The sequence below is a fragment of the Echiichthys vipera genome (genome assembly GCF_963691815.1).
Source record: "Echiichthys vipera genome assembly, chromosome: 22".
Classification (NCBI taxonomy): Eukaryota; Metazoa; Chordata; class Actinopteri; order Perciformes; family Trachinidae; genus Echiichthys; species Echiichthys vipera.
This window is the reverse complement of record NC_139847.1, coordinates 21,922,161-21,941,313: the sequence shown is the minus strand read 5'-3', so window position 1 is coordinate 21,941,313 and position 19,153 is coordinate 21,922,161. Positions and strand designations below refer to the sequence as shown.

The window sequence follows — 19,153 nt, the reverse complement described above, 5'->3', positions numbered from 1 at the left end:
GGCAGTAATTCTACTTTCTTTTCTTTTTTTTTCGGGCATGATTATTATTACGATCTTAAGATTTGAATCTTGAGGTAAATCCAGTTAGTTAAGTTTAGAAAAAAATCATTATGTTTCCTCTCCAGGAATTTAAATGTAACTTGTCACTTTCTCTTTGAGCTAATCAAAGAAAACAGAGCAATTAGGATTTTTGTCCTGGTTTTCTTTCCTTAAACGGCCAAATCAAATGAACATAGTTAATTATGCCATTTTACCATCCAAACCCCATCCACCTACCTAAAGGGACTAGGTGTGCCACTGCTCTCGGCTCTTATATCAACTTTGATTGAATAGATTTCTTCTCCATATTCCCTGTAGAACCGAGACATAATTGGTCTGTTCCCAAGGCTCTAGCCTCCATCTGGAACCAGTTGACTTTGTGTTCTGACTGTGGTTCTAGTCGTGCTACATCTCTAAGGGTCGGCTGCTGCTTTGAGACTTTTTTAAAAGTAGGCTGCATGTTGCTGGTCCCGAGACAAACTTCAAACCATGTTTTTCAGACTTCCACATACAGCCGATTGTGAATTCTCTGCCGAGCTAAACAATTTAGTTTTGTCTGTGTGTGTGTGCGTGTGCGTGTGTGTGCTTGCGTGTGTGCGTGTGTGCGTGCGTGCGTGTGTGCGTCTGTTCCAGGTTTTGCAGGTACACCTGGGTACCTGTCTCCAGAGGTTTTGAGGAAAGATCCATATGGCAAACCAGTGGACATGTGGGCCTGTGGTAAGACTCTGGGCTAACTTAACTGGTGATTTGTGTAATGGGGGGAATCATAAGAATTGTGGGGCATATTGGACAATGTATGTTGAAGTTACAACCATTTCCTGTTTCACGGCGAGGGATGGTCGCCACAACAACAGAGTTTGATGAAAAGCCAAAAGCTACATGATCAAGCATCATGACGGTCTTAAGTATGTGCTGACAGGATTTGAGATGGATGTGTTCAACCGGCTAGGAAAAGGACATCAAAATATATATATAATGTAACTTCCATTCACCAGTAGGGGGTGCTATAACGATGATGAAAAATTGTCCTAAATGTGTGTTCACGGCGAGATTCTTATTAAACATGTGAAGTTTGGAAAAGATCTGAACACCTGGTGTGCAGTTTCAGCAATGTGTTTTCTCTTGACATTACATCGAAATTTGCCGTGCAGCCACAGCTGGGCCGTTACACGACATCGTCCTATGTTCACAATGAAGCATCATTCACGTCTTAAGGCTCTTATCACCACTTTTGAGGAGGATGTGATGAACCAGTCAGGACGAGGAAATCAAAGTATAAAACATGTAATTTCCTGTTACCAGCAGGGGGTGCTATGACTATATGTGGATATTGTCACACAGATGTGTTCAGGCTGAGAGTCCAATCATTCCTCAGAAGTTTGGGACAGATTGGACAATGTATGGTCATGTTAAAGACTACTTCCTGGTTCATGGGGTGGGGGCGAAATTTGAGGCCCTGCCACTGCCAAGCTGATTGATGAAAACGCATATGGGCCGCAATTTAGCGTCACCCATCTCTTGAAGGTGTATAGACCACAGTTGAAGTCATTCTGCCAAAATCTCTAGGAGGAGATTGTTAAAGTACAAGGCAAAGTTTTTGAAAAAACGTCCAAAAATGACATGTGCAAATCAAAATGGCGAACTTACTGTTGTGTTTTGGGCAAACTTCCAGCGATGAACGGGCCCTCGCACTCGGTGCATGTTGGGGAGGTTGCTGGTCGCCGGCACTCGCGGCTGTGTGCTTTAGATATTGGAGTTTCATGTAAATTGGATACATTTTGTGATATAAGTCTGATTTCCTGTTGCCAGGAGATGGCGCTGTGTCTGTTAGTCGATATTAGCATGTAGTTGTCCTCGCCTGTAGTTGGCCTTGACTCTAATCATCTCTGGGAAATGGGGTGCAGTTTGGACAATGTATGCTAAAGTTAGAGCGACTTCCTGTTTATGGCCGGTGTCACAAAATGGCTGCCATGCCATTACCCACCATTACACAAAACATGCATTGTGTTTCCCTACATCAAGTTTAGAACCTGCAATGTAAGTTTCATTTAATCGGTTGATATTTATCATTTAGTGATATCGAGCTAATTTGCCACGCCCTGGACTGAGACCCATAAAATATCAAATGTTTCACCACTTCTGATCAGTGTGCAAAGTTTAACAAAAAGTTATACATGTTAAGGCCCTCAAAAATGCGATTTAAGAGGAGGAAAAATCCTAATAATAATAATTACAATTACAATAGGGTCCTCGCCGACTTCGGCGGTGCTCTGGCCCTGACTAAAATGGAAGGAATTCCTTACTCGATTTTCTCACCAACCCTTTATCCGCTCAACTTCACACTGTACTTGGCAGGTGTACTGCATTGGACTCAAGAAGTACAGTGTCGAATGTGATGTTGTTTGGATGAGCGGTTCTGGAGGCCAAGTAATCGCCGTATTCTGAACAGGCGCTGCAAACGCAATGCCAAAATTATAAACTGTTTATTAAGAAGAATCATAGATGTATGAGAAGTGGCATATACAACAGTTATACCGTAAATGTACAATATCAAATCTGAAGTACAGTTGTGCATATGGTTATTATGAAATGTTGATGATTATCCAACTGCAAATAACGTCTCATTATTGCTCACTATGTTTCCTATTGTTCCATAAATCAGAGATTTCTAATGAAAGTAATCCACAGAGAGACAGTGATCCAGACAGACAGAGGGATTTCACATCTTATATTACTGATATGGAATCAAAGATTCCATATCAGTAATACTTATGAAAACTGAAAGGCTCTGCATTAAAAAAAATATATATCGGCTGTCTCTGATGGTTCCTATAACATTAGATTAATTCATTATTTGTTGTTTGTCATTACAGATCTGTTGTGGCAGAAAGACATAGATGTGATTCAGATTTGAATTGACACTAACCAGATACTCTGCATATAAGTGCTGTGTGGATGGATACACTTACTGAATATAATTATTTTATAATATTTCAAACACCTACACATCCATCAAATAATACTCAGTATAATGTATTTTAATATCTTTCAAATTAAGTTTTTAATTTAATATTGTTTCATTCAGTTGTTTATGTGTGTTTTTTTATTACACACACTTCTGCTGGGCCAGACCACATGTACCTGAAATGAAAACACATACGCTTCTTTCACCAGACCTGTGCTGACTCACTGAGTCCACAGGAGCAATAGCCGGTGTTGTTCATGGTCATCTTGTCTCATCATCAGATAGGCGCCCTTTCATTATTTCCTGGCAACCAGCTAGCCAATCCAAAACCACCTTCTGTGGGAACACCAGCAAACACAATAACTTCGTGTGTGTGTTTATCACCACACTGTTCTTTATTTAGACATCCTATATTTGTGTACTTCAACACTAAAAACTGTTGGATGTGATAATTGAGTCAATAACATTTTTGTATGCTCTCAGAGAGTTCGATTTGACATATGTGTATTTGTTTCTGTGTGTAGGTGTGATCCTCTACATCCTCCTGGTGGGATATCCTCCATTCTGGGATGAGGACCAGCACAGACTCTACCAGCAGATTAAAGCTGGGGCTTATGATGTGAGTTTTATACTGGCACACACATGGACGCACACGCACACACAAACACACACACACACACACACACACACACACACACACCGTACTGGGCTATTTAGAAATACACTATAGGTGGAGTTTTAGATGTTGCGTGAACATAAGTTGATGTTGTGAATCTTACGGGCCACCTTAAATCAAACTGCAACTTTTCTGTTTACCTCACTTGGAGAAAGAAGCGAACTGACACAATTCCCCTGTATCACTGATCACCCACGATCTAAACCCAATCAGAGATAATTTGTCTCTCCGGAGTGAGAGGACTTTTGAGAGGTCGCGCCTGTTGACTCTTATGAGAGACAATGAATGAAATTAACAAAAAATAATAAATAAAATAAAGTAGATGATGACATGCATAAATAAACTAAAAATATATAGTTATCAAGTTAAAATTGGTACAGTTTGAATTTCACTTAATTTTTACAATAGAAGAGGCTTGATGTGAAATATGACAGTGTCTGTATCGAGTGTGTGTGAGCTCGGTTACGGCTCTGTGACTACCTCAACTGACAGTTTAAAGGCGCAACTAGAAGTGTTCTTAAACCAATAACTGACTTTTTATTCACTTCGATAACTCTGCAGTGAGGTGGGTCTACCCGGTCATAGCCCTAGTACCTCCAACATGGATTGTTGCATACTCTATCAGTGACGGACACACCTCAACCTACTTGTTTCTGGAAAGGATGGCTGTGCATGGCAGTTTCAACAATTTAATAACTTAATAATGTGCCCTAATCTTGCTAAATGATATGTAGACATAACCCAGATATTAGATGCAAATGAACACTGTAAGTGGCTGTTGGGACTTTATGATTGGTTTCTTTGATGTCATTCATCAAACAGTTCCCTTCGCCTGAGTGGGACACAGTGACTCCAGAGGCCAAAGACCTGATCAACAAGATGCTGACCATTAATCCAGCCAAGAGAGTGACTGCTACAGATGCACTCAAACACCCCTGGATCTGCGTAGGTGTCACACGTACTCATGCTTTAACAGCCATCACTCAATTAACTCAAGGTAGGTCTTCTGCTAACATAGAATTGCAGATGAACACTACATACTGTCTCTGTGTTTCAGCAACGCTCCACTGTGGCGTCCATGATGCACAGACAGGAGACCGTGGAGTGCCTGAAGAAATTCAACGCTAGAAGGAAACTCAAGGTGAGTGACAGCAGGAGCTACTATCCAAGAAGACCTAATGTTCAGATGCTGCACTCAACTCTAAAGTTAATAAAGTTAAAAAAAAATTAGCTCTTAAGCTGATGAATACTACAAAAAAAATCAGCCAAATCCAGTCATAGACAGAATTCCAATCATAATTATTGATTACTAACCTTTTAGCCAATGTAAATGTAGAAGTTTCTCCCTCTCAGTGTCCTTGTCTCTCCCTCCCTAGGGTGCTATCCTGACTACTATGCTGGCCACTCGCAACTTCTCAGGTAGGATTAACCAATGAAGATAGATTCTAGTCCTGCTGGAAATCCTGATCCCTTACAAACAAGCCAGGACTACATGTGGACCCTCTAGGCTGAAACACAACATTACTGCTGGCAGTTTTGACCTTGTCACCTCCTTGACTGTGACTCTTTAGGTATTGATTTAAAACTAGTTTTAAATACCACTCATACAGCTGATTTCTTCAGTTTTGCTGTCCTTTGACAATAAGCTCCACTTGTCCTTTTTCAGTTTATATCATTGCGACTAAATGACCACACAGATCGATGCAGTCCCGTCCCTTTAAAGGGTAGACCAACATTACTAATGTTTTATTAATGACAAATGACAGTCAAGATTACATTTGTTTTATTCACATTAATTTTATTTTCTGAACCGTCAGTTGGTTTATGACAGTGACCTTAGCGTTTAATTTTGTTTTTCCTCCCTCTGCCTCTTGTGTGGTAACTCGTGTAAGGTAAGAGCTCTGCGAGGTTTAGTACTGAGTCATGCCATGTCTGTAAGCTGACATCCATTAGTGGCCATATTGGAGGAGAAGAAAATGTTTTATATTTTAAATTGTTTTAATTGCTTGCTAAATATTAAATGATCAGAAGGTAGTGATTCTATAAAAGCACACTCGGTGTGATGTATGGTAGTTTGTGCTATTTAGCCTCTGTTGGCATGGTATCTGACAATGAGTTTTAGGAATATGAGCCCTAATCTGTACATTTTCTGAATATAAGCTACATTTACATATTTCAATTGATAGAGCATTAAAATCACAAATTACAATGTACTGCCTTAGGTCACGTTTGATGGCTCTGATTGGTTGTAGGTCATGTTTCGTTGCTCTGCTTGGTAGTAGGTCATGTTTTGTTGCTTTGATTCATTGTAGATCATGTTTCTTTGCTCTGTTTGGTTGTAGGTCATGTTTCGTTGCTCTGTTTGGTTGTAGGTCATGTTTCCTTGCTCTGCTTGTTTGTAGGTCATGTTTCGTTGCTATGCTTGGTTGTAGGTCATGTTCCGTTGCTATGCTTGGTTGTAGTTCATGTTTCGTTGCTATGCTTGGTTGTAAGTTATGTTTCGTTGCTCTGCTTGGTTTTGTGTCATGTTTCATTGCTATGATTCCTTCTAGGTCTATCCAATTGCATCAAGAGGTATTTAGTCTGCCCTGTTGATAGCATCCCTTGGAAAATGAAAATTAACTGAGTGGTCCGAGACTAATATGGCTAGATATTAGCAAAAGACATTGAAAAAACACTGAATTATTAATCATATACAGCCTGTTTCCGACTGTTTTCACCTGACTGGATATTACAGTATATTTCCTTTATTAAAATTTTCCTCAAAGAATGTTCCTTCAATATGGCTGCTAAGAGATATTTCATGCCAATAGAAAGCCTCTGTCAGTTACTAAACATTCATGTCTCAACAAATCACTCCCGCTAATAAAAAGCCCTCAATATCTTAGCGGATGCCCTTCCTGCCACTTCCAATCATCTATTTATGTCACACACTGTCTTTGCATGTTAACTGAAAAGCAAGTGGTCTTCATTGGCCACCAAAAGACAAAGAAAAATGCTTTTTTGCTCAGTCCACACAAATTCTAGGTGTTTGTGTATCATTTTTGAGATGAAAAAGGCAACAGCTTGGCAAAGAAAGAGATGCTAAACAGCTCAGACTCCTGGACACTGCTCCTGTGCTCTGACTGCTCACTGCTGTACACAGTCTCCTACAGTCTTGTCAAATGGATCTAATTGCATGTTCCAGGCTAATGATTCACTGAGTTTTATTCCATCTCCTGACTTAATTTGCAATTTTCCAGTTCTAACAGGGTCTACTTTGAGGTTGAGGTAGTAATTGCTGAGCTTTTAATAGACATAGCGCATGTGTGTTTATGTGCGTGTAAGTGTTAATTTCAGCTGGCCACTGATTTCCTTGCATTGTTATCTTTTTCTCAACAGCAGCCAAGAGCCTGCTGAACAAAAAAGCGGATGGCATTAAAGTAAGTTTAGCTTCCCTTTCCCTCTTCACACTGTTTTAATTTGTACAGAAATCTTGAGATTCCTTTAACTAAGTTTTTTATGCTATGGTACTATATATCACACCACATCTCAGCAGGTTTCAGCTCATGTTTAAGTGCTTTTATTTCAATACTGTTACATTGTTGTCAATGAACTCAAGCATCACTACTGCTCTGGTAAAATCAGGATGTCTGAACTGAGGAAACTGTTGGAAAGTAATAAGTGATGATTAAATTATTATTCAAGGGTGGCAGATAGGCGTATCTCTCTGCTATTCTCCACTAAGCTGTTATATAATGAGAAATCATCCTTTGACACCACCAAGGAATCTCTGTGTGTGTGTGTGCGTGCGTGCGTGCGTGCGTGTGTGTGTGTGTGTGTGTGTGTGTGTGTGTGTGTGTGTGTGTGTGTGTGTGTGTGTGTGTGTGTGTGTGTGTGTGTGTGTGTGTGTGTGTGTGTGTGTGTGTGTGTGTGTGTGTGTGTGTGTGTGTGTGTGTGTGTGTGTGTGTGTGTGTGTGTGTGTGTGTGCGTGTGTGTGTGCGTGTGCACGTTTCCAAATATGTCATTAAATTTCACCCTTGTTTAGGATGTTGATGAGCCAGACTCTTGTCTGTTACTCTTGCTTACCCAATGCTTTCATCTCTTAAAGGTTTTTTTTCCCCCCTAAAAGGTTACTTCAACTCATAACACAAGATCATGCGAAAATCACCAGTTCACGTCACACAAAAATCCATCTTCTTCTCCATCAGTAGTAATTTCAAGTAATGCGTTTGTGTTCAGATTCAAAGTGAGCTGGCCAATCATCATCCTGTGAGACGCCACAAGAGCCAACAATGGTGGCTCATAAAGAGGTTGAGGTTGTATATGTGGAGTTAGGTTCAGGGCAGGTCCAATTCATTAAATTATATAGCCTATCATGTATGTATTAACTTGCTTATTTTTTGGTTGGCAGATCGCATGATTTCATTGGTCAAACTTATTTCCACAGGCCCCATCTGAATATTTTTCTCGCAAATTTTTCACAGGTGTGTAAGCATTGATAATATTTAATACATTTCTGTGCAATATTTACTGATAAAATTGGTACTTGTTGTGGAACTGGTTTAAAGCTAAAAAAAAAAAAAAAAACCTTAGCATATGTTTCCGATTACCTGGTGGTTCTATGTAGATAAACAACTGTCCTAAATGTCAACAATTTTCAATCGAGTATTTGTGTTCTAGAAAATCCTTCTAAAAATAAAACTCTTCAGATATATACAGTACACTGGAGATCATAATTAGATGTTTGTATTAGATGATGTATGTTTTTTTTTTTTTTAGATAACCAAGGCACAAAACCTTTATTTTGTGAAAAAACAGTGATCAAAATGAGAGAAGAGTAACCATTGTGTCAAAAGAGAAGATTTCAATAATGTTTTCTTCTATAGGATTAAAATGAACAGGAAGTGTAGAGGCCACAGCTTTTAATGACTTCAGCACATCTGCGCCCAAAGGACATCACTAGTTTCTCACACTGCTCTGGTTTGATCTGTGTCCATTCTTCTTCAGTCTCTTGACTGAAGACTGGGTGGTGTCTGAAATTGTTCTCTAATTTTGATGTTTTTTTCACTAAATAAAGGTTTTGTCCCTTGGTTATTTAAAAAATGCTAGTACAGCAGTGGTATAGCCACAGCGGATATTCTATCAAATTCTGAACAATAAAAGATAAAAGTATTTCAGAATAAATCAAGTATTCATAATTTGTTCACTAATTTTGATCTCCAGTGTATATATTCAGATTTAATGACTTTAACGTTATTTAAGGACATTGCACCAGATAATGCAAAGTATGTCTGAGGGCAAAAAAGTCAGGGAACTAAAGGAATGCTAAGATGCAAGATTTAATGCTGTTATTTAAAGCTGCATTCATCAATTTTTTTGTTCATTAGCACTCAACAACTCCCAAAATAAAATGGCAGACAGCCTGAGAGCTTTTTTGGTTAGATTATAACTTACAGATCCACAGATCATGATGCAACACCGGTAATGATTTCAAGTAATGTTTATCTCCATCTGATGAATGTAAGACTAATATTCTCGCTCCCTTAAGCTCTGTTTTGGTCTCCAACAACTCCTGAGAAAAATATCCGACCCTAGCTGCTAAATGCTCCTCTGTGTTCACCGTATACATCATTATTCAATCACTATGATTACTTCTCATGCTAACTACCTGCATGTACATTACACCTGGGCAGTGTTCCATCACAGCTCTTAATGAGCAATTTAATATTGAAAAATGTGAAAAATAACGACTGAAGATGGGTTCTGATCACACCTGTGTTGTTTCAAGTAATACTAAAGACACTTAGCCTAAAAAAATGTATGGGTGATATTGTATGTGTGTGTGTGTGTGTGTGTGTGTGTGTGTTGCGACTTCTCAATGCAGAAAAGGAAGACGGGCGATGACGGAACATTTGAGGGTAGGCCTGACTGAGCTTGTTGCTGCCTGTCAGCCAGACTGACGCCTGCAGTGGGTAGTTAGCAGTAGAAAACCCCTAGTATTTAAATTCCACCGCAATGTTCCATGAGACTGCTTAAGGCTGGGGAGGCACTGGTTGAGTGAACAGATCCTATAAGGAGAAGGATAGCTCCACTTCCAGAATACCTACTGTGTAACAGTGTGATACTGTTCATATAGCCTTATTTTATTTATTTCAGGTATTTAAATTTGAAAACTTCTGAAAAAAAGTAACTTAAAGTCATAATCCGGAAGATTTGTGATATGTTGTTTCTGTTGTTTCTAGACACTTTGGCGGTAAGATTTAACTGCAGGTGAGCCTCTCGGATCTCATCTCCCAGAGTTCCTTTGGAAACTGAACAGTAGTAATGTCCAAATGATGCTTCATGAAACATTTGTTGAGCTCTCTAGATGGAGCTCTTGATTTAAAGGAAAGGGCTCAGTGAATGGTAATTCATTCTGTTTTCAACCCTTTGTTGAACAGAGAGCTCCATCTTATGGACTGAAAATGGTTCATGAAGCCTCATTTGGATATCACTACTGAACAGTTTGGACTGTATGACGTCAGTAGACTGGCAACTCTCACCTCTGCGATGTGGCGTGATGCCTTCACGTGGCCCATATGTCTGTTGATCCTCCATTGTAAGTCAGCAGAAATTACATGTTACTGCACCAGTCAGACACACAACAGCGAGCTGGATTGAAACGTTCCGTTTCACTGCACATTTACTGATTTTCCGCTAATGAAACGCAGCATAATCGGCAGTGACAAGCTCCACCTCACAGAGCAACCGCTGCTGACTGATGTAAAAAGCTTCACTTAACTGCATCACATTTGATTTTAGCACGATAAAGTCACCACAGACACTCAGATGGTGTTTCTCAGCAAAGAGGCAGCAGGTGCTTTCATTAGTTGGTCATATGATCAATCACCATTGTTTGAACTCACTCTTTGATAGATAGGAACTTAACAGACAATGAACTAGATAGAAATCTTAGGGATTCTAACTTTAATAAATTAAATAAATTAAAAAATGGAAGACATTCTCTCTAGTACCAGGTGCTAGGGAACTGAAAAGCCATAGTAATACATTACAATACAGTAAAAGTCACTGTGCTCACATTGATGTTGAGTAGATCACAGAAAAGGCTTTAATTAGATTTCCATCAATGCAAATACAGAAGATATGAATGTAATAACTTTCAAAAAGTTTTTTTTGTCAGTGCCAAAATGTCAGTTTAAATATAAAGCTTTTATATGAAGCTTTTACCAAAACAAGGAATAACACCATCTAGCTTTTATAACAGCTCAACTCAAAGCATAAATTAATTGAGATTTTAAAACAAGTTCTTCTTGCAGCTTCTGTGTCATTCTCAGAGTACCTTAATGGTTTTAATATGGAGATACTTGTGTGCTGATGCTTGAGACATACCTGTGCCAGTGCCTGTACCTTGTAAGTGTAGGCTTGCTTGCCTGAATGGCACCATATTATTAGAGCCAGTGCGGGAGGCCAGTTCAGACCCCGATTCACAAACCAAACCTGTTCCTGACTGAATCTGAATCTGAATCTTTCGGTCATGACCCAGCTGTCATGACCATAGGTGAGGGTAGGAACGAAGATTGACCGGTAGATCGAGAACTTTGCCTTCCAGCTCAGCTCTCTTTTCGTCACAACGGTGCAGTAGAGCGACTGCAACACCGGCCCCACTGCTCCGATTCTCCGGCAAACCTCACACTTCATCGTCCCCTCACTCGTTAACATGATCCCGAGGTACTTGAACCCCTTCACTTGGGGTAAGGACTCATTCCCTACTTGGAGTAAGCACCTGCTGAGAGCCATGGCCTCAGATTTAGAGGTGCTGATCCTCATCCCAGCCATTTCACACTCGGCTGCGAACCGATCCAGTGAGTGCTGAAGGTGCCATCAGTACCACGTCATCTGCAAAAAGCAGAGACGAGAACCTCAGCCCACCGAACTGCAACCCCTCTCCACCACGACTACGCCTCGATATCCTGTCCATGAAAATCACAAACAGGATTGGTGACAAAGCGCACCCCTGGCGGAGGCCAACCCCCACCGGGAACAAATCCGACTTACCGCCGAGGATCCGGACACAGCTCTCACTTTAGGTGTACAGAGATTGGATGGCCAACAGAAGTGACCCACTCACCCCATACTCCCGAAGCACCTCCCACAGTATCTTCCGAGGGACCCGGTCATATGCCTTCTCCAGATCCACAAAACACATGTAGACTGGATGGGCAAACTCCCAGGCCCCCTCCAAAATCCTTGCGAGAGTGAAGAGCTGGTCCGTTGTTCCACGTCCAGGATGTAATCTGCATTGTTCCTGTTCAATCTGAGGTTCGACTATAGGACGGACCCTCCTTTCTAGCACCTTGGAGTAGACTCTACCAAGGAGGCTGAGTAGTGTGATACCCCTGTAATTGGCACACACCCTCTGGTCCCCCTTTTTAAACAGAGGAACCACCACCCCGGTCTGCCACTCCCTTGGCACTGTCCCAGACTTCCAGGCAATGTTGAAGAGACGTGGCAACCAAGACAGCCCCTCCAAACCCAAAGCTTTCAACATTTCTTGACGAATCTCATCAATCCCTGGGGCTTTGCCACTGTGGAGTTTTTTGACTACCTCAGTGACCTCCGCCAGAGATATTGACAATGATTTCCCATCAGCCTCCAGCTCTTCCTCTACAAAAAACGGCGTGTTAGTCGGATTAAGGAGTTCCTCAAAGTGCTCCTTCCACCGCCCGATTACCTCATCGGTTGAGGTCACCAGCATCCCGTCCTTACTTTAAACAGCTTGGACGGTTGCCTGTTTTCCCCTCCTGAGATGTCGAATGGTTATCCAGAAGCACCTTGGTGCCGCCCGAAAGTCCTTCTCCCACACCTGCTGCTTTTCCTCTGACACAGCAGAGGCTACAGCCATTTTGAGAGGGCGTGCATCAAATAGATGACATGAAATCCTCCACTATTCCTTGTACATTAGAGTTAGAGGTAAAATAAAAAAGCTGACATCTTTTTATAGCACTATAGAATTAGAATAACACACCGCGTTTGTGTGGACTAGGCCTCAGAAACGGCACTAGGTTATCGGCTTGCTATCCATTTAGGAGCTTTAGGAGCCTGGTTAGCATAGCAGCTTAACTGTATATTATCCCCTCAACTTTCTATCATGATTGTTTGCGTTGATCACTGTAAACCCATTCAATCAAATTTGAAATTCGATGTGATTTCTTGTGCAAAGATAGAAGCATCAATATCTTGAAGAACACTGTATGATCTCAGGTATCTTATCAGAGTTATATCTCAGACAGGATATGGCAACCCGAAAACATAATACCATAATCTGATTTGACTGTGGTACATGCAGAAGGCAGTACTTATGCAATAAGTAAGAGAGTCAGTTCAGATTGTACCTAATTAATCACTGGACAGAGTAACCGGGTCATTTGTTTTACTCCAGACCGTCTGTCTCTCTTTAGCTAGCTCTAAAAACAGATTAGGCCTCTGATGAGAATGCTCGAATCTGGTTATCAACTCTTCTTTCTCAATGTTTTTATGGTATGCTGTTGGGCCTTAAATGACCCTGATGAAACTAAAAGCTGAAGCTGGAGCGTTCCCTTTTGGATGGGTCACACATATTTGATGTTTACAGACTCCCAGACACTCGCCATTCCTGATAGCAACTCTTGAACACACCATTTCACTTTTCCTTCCACAGCAGCTGCTTGAAGAGGGACTGTTTGAATACTAAGTCTTGTCACTTCGGCCCTGTCCCGTCTGTCTACATGTCTGTCCACTCTGTCTCTCCAGATCAACAACAAGGCCAATGTGGTCAGCAGTCCCAAAGAGCCTGTCCCCACTCCTTCTCTGGTACACTTTTTCCCTGCCTGCTGCCTGCATGTTTGCATGCCTGTCTGTCCGTCTTTCTGGTTTTGTAACATGAGCTGTTCACATGCACTTCTGGATTGCTTTATTGCATTGCCACACTGCTGTACATGGGCTACATTTTCCTTTGTTGTTGATGATGGCTGTAATGGCAACACTAGGGCAGTTACATGTCAACTGTGGCTAATTTACTGTTGCCACAGGTTTCAAGCTGATTTGATGAAACTCGAAACAATACCAGTTTGCTATCAGGTTGATTTTCAGATTTGTGTAGTTGGGGGAGCAACTTTCCCAGGAACTATTTATTACCACTGTAAATACCCATTTTTAATAAAATCAAAGATATTATACAGTAGGTCTATGTAATGTTTCATTTCTGAGATGTCACGTTATTTCCATCTGTTTGGTGTCCGAAACAGCTCTGAAATTTACCCATGGGATCATTGTTGCTAATGAGAACAAGAAACACCACACCGTACTTGCTTCATCCAAAACTGACTCAGAACCCAAAAGGGATTTGCTTTTTAAACTTTTGTATGTTTTTGGCGTCACACACAGCAGAATATTATCTTGATAATGGCATATTTTTGATTAAAATACATTTCATTTTTGCATTTCCGTTTTACAGGTTAACCCAATAGCATATATATATATATATATATATATATATATATATATTGATTAATCAGCTACTGCAGAGGTTTGGTGTTATTTTGAGCAGTAATAGTGGTTAAAAAGCAGTTTTAATGCGTTCACCCTAATGCCCTGAGCTAATCGGTGTTAGCCAAGACTGGCTTGTTAGCGACTTAGACAGTCGCTAACAGCCAGTTAGCGACTGACGAAAAAAAAAACGTCTCGATGGCTAATTTGAGACCATGGGATAATTTTGCGCCACAATTACACTTTAAGGTGTGTGTGATTGATCAAACACATATTCACGTAAATGTTTTAGCTGTTGAAAAAAATATTGTATTTTATGGCTGTTTGCCAGAAAAGCAAAAAAGTCCGTTAATGTCTGTTATTCTCATGTTTTCGTCAGTGTTGGGTGAAAGACTTGACATTACTTGCATTGCTGTAACATCCCATGTGTATAGTAGTGCTGCAGTATGTCGCAGTGATTCTGTTTTTAGTACAGTCTTGCGTTCCCCTAAATAGCAATTATGTCAATTCCCATACCTCCTTCACCATTTTAGCTTTTTCTTTTCCTTTCTTGCAAAATACTTTCCTGCCAAACGTTCTTCCTAACTCACTTTCGTTCTGCCCAAACTACTCTTCCTACTGTTGGTCCTCTGAAATCAGGAGCCTCAAACCACTGTTATCCACAACCCAGCTGATGGAAACAAGGTATACAGCTGATCAGATGCTGTCTGAAGCGGTAGTTTACTGTTGATGTGTGCTCCATTCAGAGTAAAGCCTTATGATGCTTCTGATGACATCTGTGTGCAACTGGATGTTAGTGAAACTTGGACTATGAGATTCCTCTGAAATATTGCATGTTAATGTCAACTGTTGCATGTAATTCTTTGACTTAACATCTATCATCTATGTGTAAAACGTGTGTATTACTTATTATTGTGGATACTTGTAGATTCTGAACATAAAAATTAGTTTGTGTCATCTCACATGCCAGTTTTTAAACCGTCACTGTCATATATTATTCATTGTAAGTTTGAGTTTTATAGTTATGTAACAAAATGCAATAATTACAATGCAATACCATGGATACCAAAGTTTTTCAGAACCTGGAGTCCATCTGCCATGTCTGTGCAGATGTATGGATCTACATTATCATGTATAGTCCATCAGATGAAAATGTGGAAATGTGCATGCTTGTATCTTTTGCTTTGTGCAGTGGTTTTGGTCTTGCAGCTCATAGTGTACCATGCAGTATGTGTTCTAGTACATAGTATGTTGTGGAGTATCATATGAGGGAGTGTGCAGCTGTTTGCCCAACTCATCACTTACCAATGCAGTATTTTTTTTGTGTTTTTGTGTTCATCCACAAGCAATGACAGGATCATTGTACAAGTGACGTATCATTCAACATAACATAGTCCTAATTTAACCAAATTATGAGATATGGATGTTTTATAGGTAATATGCAGTATCCATATAAAGGATGATTGAATTAAGTTTAGTACTACTCCTACTGTTAAAAAATGTTGACATATCTAAAGAATAGTTAAAAAAACACAAGCACTCCGACAGTTTGCCAGACTTATTTGGAAGGAAAATGAAGGCAAAATAATTTGCTCATCTGTCTGCTCTTGGCTAATCTAAAAATAGTGGAGCAGAGGTGGAGTGAATAAAGAGCCTAGGTAGAAGCTCCAATAATAAGTTAACAATCTAGGCCAACAAGCCAGCTAGAATTTTTCGCCAGGGAGAAGTCGGGGAGCATTAATTCCCCCATGGTTGCAGAGCAGACAGCTAGCAGCTGATGTTAGCCTCCTGTGCCCTGTAGCCACATGTCACTCAAACAAGCCACATTCTTAATAATGAAGAATTTTAATATAGTTAAAATAGGTGTGTTTTAAGCGGCCACTTAATGCCAGAACTGCTGTTTTTGGTACGTCAGTATTTTCATGTCTCAGACCTGGAGGTTGCTGATTGGTTGAGGTCAACCAAGGAGTAGCTAGATAAATCTGAGGGATTGTGAGATGATTGAAGAGATACTAAAGAAAGAAAAAAAAACATTTCTGCTGTAAAATAGGTTTTAATTTTCAGGCAAATCTATATATTTTTTCTTCTTAAATACTGGATGGTGTCTTATATACAGTCTTTTACAACAAGCTGTAACCAGTGGTTTAGATTCTCTAGCTAAACTGCTGGCTTGTGTACAACCAATTTGATAATCTGACTTCCCAAGTTTCTAACCCCATCAGATTTCATAGAGTAGCAATGTCACCATTTCTTTCTGTACTTTATCCTTAGTGATGATATGAAATGATAGCTAAAATGACAAAAATAACACCCACATGGTTAATAAACCTGCATTATCTCAGTGGTTAGAGCAGGCGCCCCATATACAGAGGCTAAAAGTTCTTACCGTAGCAGCCCAGGTTTGATTCCGACCAGTGGCCCTTTGCTGCATGTCGACCACTCTTTCTCTCTCTCATTTCGTATCAAACCTCCAGCTATACTCTCTCCAACAAAAAAGATGATCTTAAGTAACATCAAACAATAATAATATTATTATAAAGGGGAGTTAAGAGAGTCATGTCACAAGTATGTTGACACTGATAAAAGATTCTACCACAAACGAACCCAAAGTCAGTTCCTCTATTATCAGAGCATATCTTCCTCTCACCATGATCCGGTTCACTCTGAGTTAGTGTCAAAAGTACGTCAATTTAGGATGGTGAAGCAAAGGATGATGGAAAAACCTGTTGTGAAGGGACAATACTGCTCAGCTGAGCTCAAACGTCTGTCCTCAGCTTGTTTGTGCTTTCAGACCAGGCCAGTTTTACTCATCTGTCTCTTATTTGTCATTTCACAGGAGTCCAGTGAGAGTGCCAACACTACCATCGAGGACGAGGATGTGAGAGGTAGGGAGGTTCAGACTAACAAATGCAAACAACCCTTCTGTTAGCAGGTCGACACCCAGGAGCCTCATTAAAACTCTTTCCTCTAAACTTGTGCTACATTTTGGAGTTTTTTCCTCACAGTTTTAGGTCACCTCTCTTTTCCTTCTTTGGGTGCACTGGATTACATTATTCTTCTCTTATATAGGTCTAGGCTAACCATGTTTATCACAGCAACATGTTGGACAGCACCCTGTTGAACACAAATATATTTTGGTCAACAAACTCACATGAAACTGATTACTGTGTCAGGTAGGACTGTAACAGTTTGTGTATTTGTGCCAAACCGTCAAGGTACAGGGGCCACAGTCCGGTGCATACAGCCACACGCAGGATACATTGTACTGTATGCAGATTGTTGATAAGTTCACAAACTCGACTTCCTCCTAGAGTAAACTTTTAGCTGTACGCAATTAGCAACACATGCTGAGGTTAGCTAAACACGAGATCGCTCTGATCTCGCTGATTGATCGCTTATCTGAATAGATGTGGGTTTGTGAGCTATCAATAGACCTTCCCAACTCAAGAGGTGGCACCAATGCATATAGTTCAAAGTCACACTGCATGCAGTTGGATAGCACTAAGACCAATTATAGCAATGAACAAGATGACGTATGTGCGTTTAGTGACCAGCGGGGCTAAGTGGTAAATTAAACTTTTGCTGTATCCAGTCGGCAAAACAGCGAATACATCTTTCTTGCAAACAAAAAATTTGAGTGCCATCTTTTGGTAATTTTTCAAAGAAAAAGCTAAGTCAAAGTCATTTAGAGTCAAGGCCAAAGCCGTCTCAATCAAACCCTGTTTGTCACCCACAGCAATCTTTGTTGTTTCCTTTTTACTCTTCAGTCCTCCTCTCTACCAAGTGAGCTTTCGAAGGGGCTACTATGAAGTTGCGTCACTGTCATCATCGGTTACAGCCTTCCATAACAGAACAGTGTGATTTGATTGGTGATCCGGGATTTTCTGGGCATAGTTAATGAGCTCCAATAGAAGAGAGCAAAACATGAGGCCACGCCCCATACTGGTAAAAAACAAACTGCTGGCATTGACTGGCGGTAAATACAAATCCTGCTGTAATCTGTCCTGATTTCACTTATTTTACGTTAACCAGCCTGGAAGCCTCCTGCAGTGGCTAATGTTAGTCAGGCAGACATATATATTAGGTCGTTATATGGATAAAATCAAAGAGTTAGGGAATGTTTGTCCAGTTTACTGGAGGAGAAATGGGTAAAGGGGCCCACTCAGTGACCAGAGGTGACATCCCCACACATTTATTCCTACCTCACTGAATCAGCAGGTAATGCAGAACTATGACAACAATCCCTTTCTCTGACCTTAATATCCGGTCGTTTTAGTTTAGCTCTGTGAAAGAAAACAAACAGCCAATGCTTTGTCCACCTGAGGTTAAATGATCTTTCTCTCTCTTACACACTCACACTCACTGCATCTTTCTACCATCAGTCTGTCATCTTTCAGCCACCTTTCTATCAACAAATATGAAAATATTACCCGTATTTCCTCAAATGTAATAACATTTATTTTTATGAACTGAGTACTTACTCCTGTTATTCGTATTGTGTGTGTGTGTGTGTGTGTGTGTGTGTGTGTGTGTGTGTGTGTGTGTGTGTGTGTGTGTGTGTGTGTGTGTGTGTGTGTGTGTGTGTGTGTGTGTGTGTGTGTGTGTGTGTGTGTGTGTGTGTGTGTGTGTGTGTGTGTATGTGTGTGTGTGTGTGTGTGTGTGTGTGTGTGTGTGTGTGTGTGTGTGTGTGTGTGCATGCACACGGTACACTGCCCTTTATAATGGATGATGGGATTTTAGCCATATTCAGTGGAACTTGCTTCACAAGTTTCTACTTCTGATAGAGTTCAGTAGTAGGTATTTAGACATTTTTTCTTATTGTGTCTTTTCGCTGTTATCCTTTTACTTGTATCCTCATACAATAATACGGCTATTTATCTGTCATGCATTTGCGGCCCCATCAGATCCTCAGACTATAAAGAGGCTTAGAAATCTAATTAGCATAGGCTTTTAATCTTGACTTTTTT

General features: G+C 40.4%; 1 protein-coding gene across 2 annotated transcripts in view; it reads left to right on the top strand.

Moving 5' to 3' along the window:
• camk2d1 (calcium/calmodulin-dependent protein kinase (CaM kinase) II delta 1) overlaps positions 1-19,153 on the top strand; it is a gene marked incomplete at its 3' end in the record, with an annotated part of 134,940 nt that overhangs the window by 100,029 nt on the left and 15,758 nt on the right. Inside the window, exons 8-15 of one of the 2 annotated variants that reach the window (XM_083937192.1) lie at positions 673-756; positions 3,529-3,623; positions 4,503-4,625; positions 4,738-4,821; positions 5,057-5,099; positions 7,062-7,102; positions 13,452-13,511; positions 17,023-17,071. In XM_083937192.1, coding sequence (XP_083793318.1) covers positions 673-756; positions 3,529-3,623; positions 4,503-4,625; positions 4,738-4,821; positions 5,057-5,099; positions 7,062-7,102; positions 13,452-13,511; positions 17,023-17,071 — 579 coding nt within the window. The remainder of the gene's footprint in view (positions 1-672; positions 757-3,528; positions 3,624-4,502; positions 4,626-4,737; positions 4,822-5,056; positions 5,100-7,061; positions 7,103-13,451; positions 13,512-17,022; positions 17,072-19,153) is intronic. The other variant, XM_083937193.1, reaches the window with a different exon arrangement.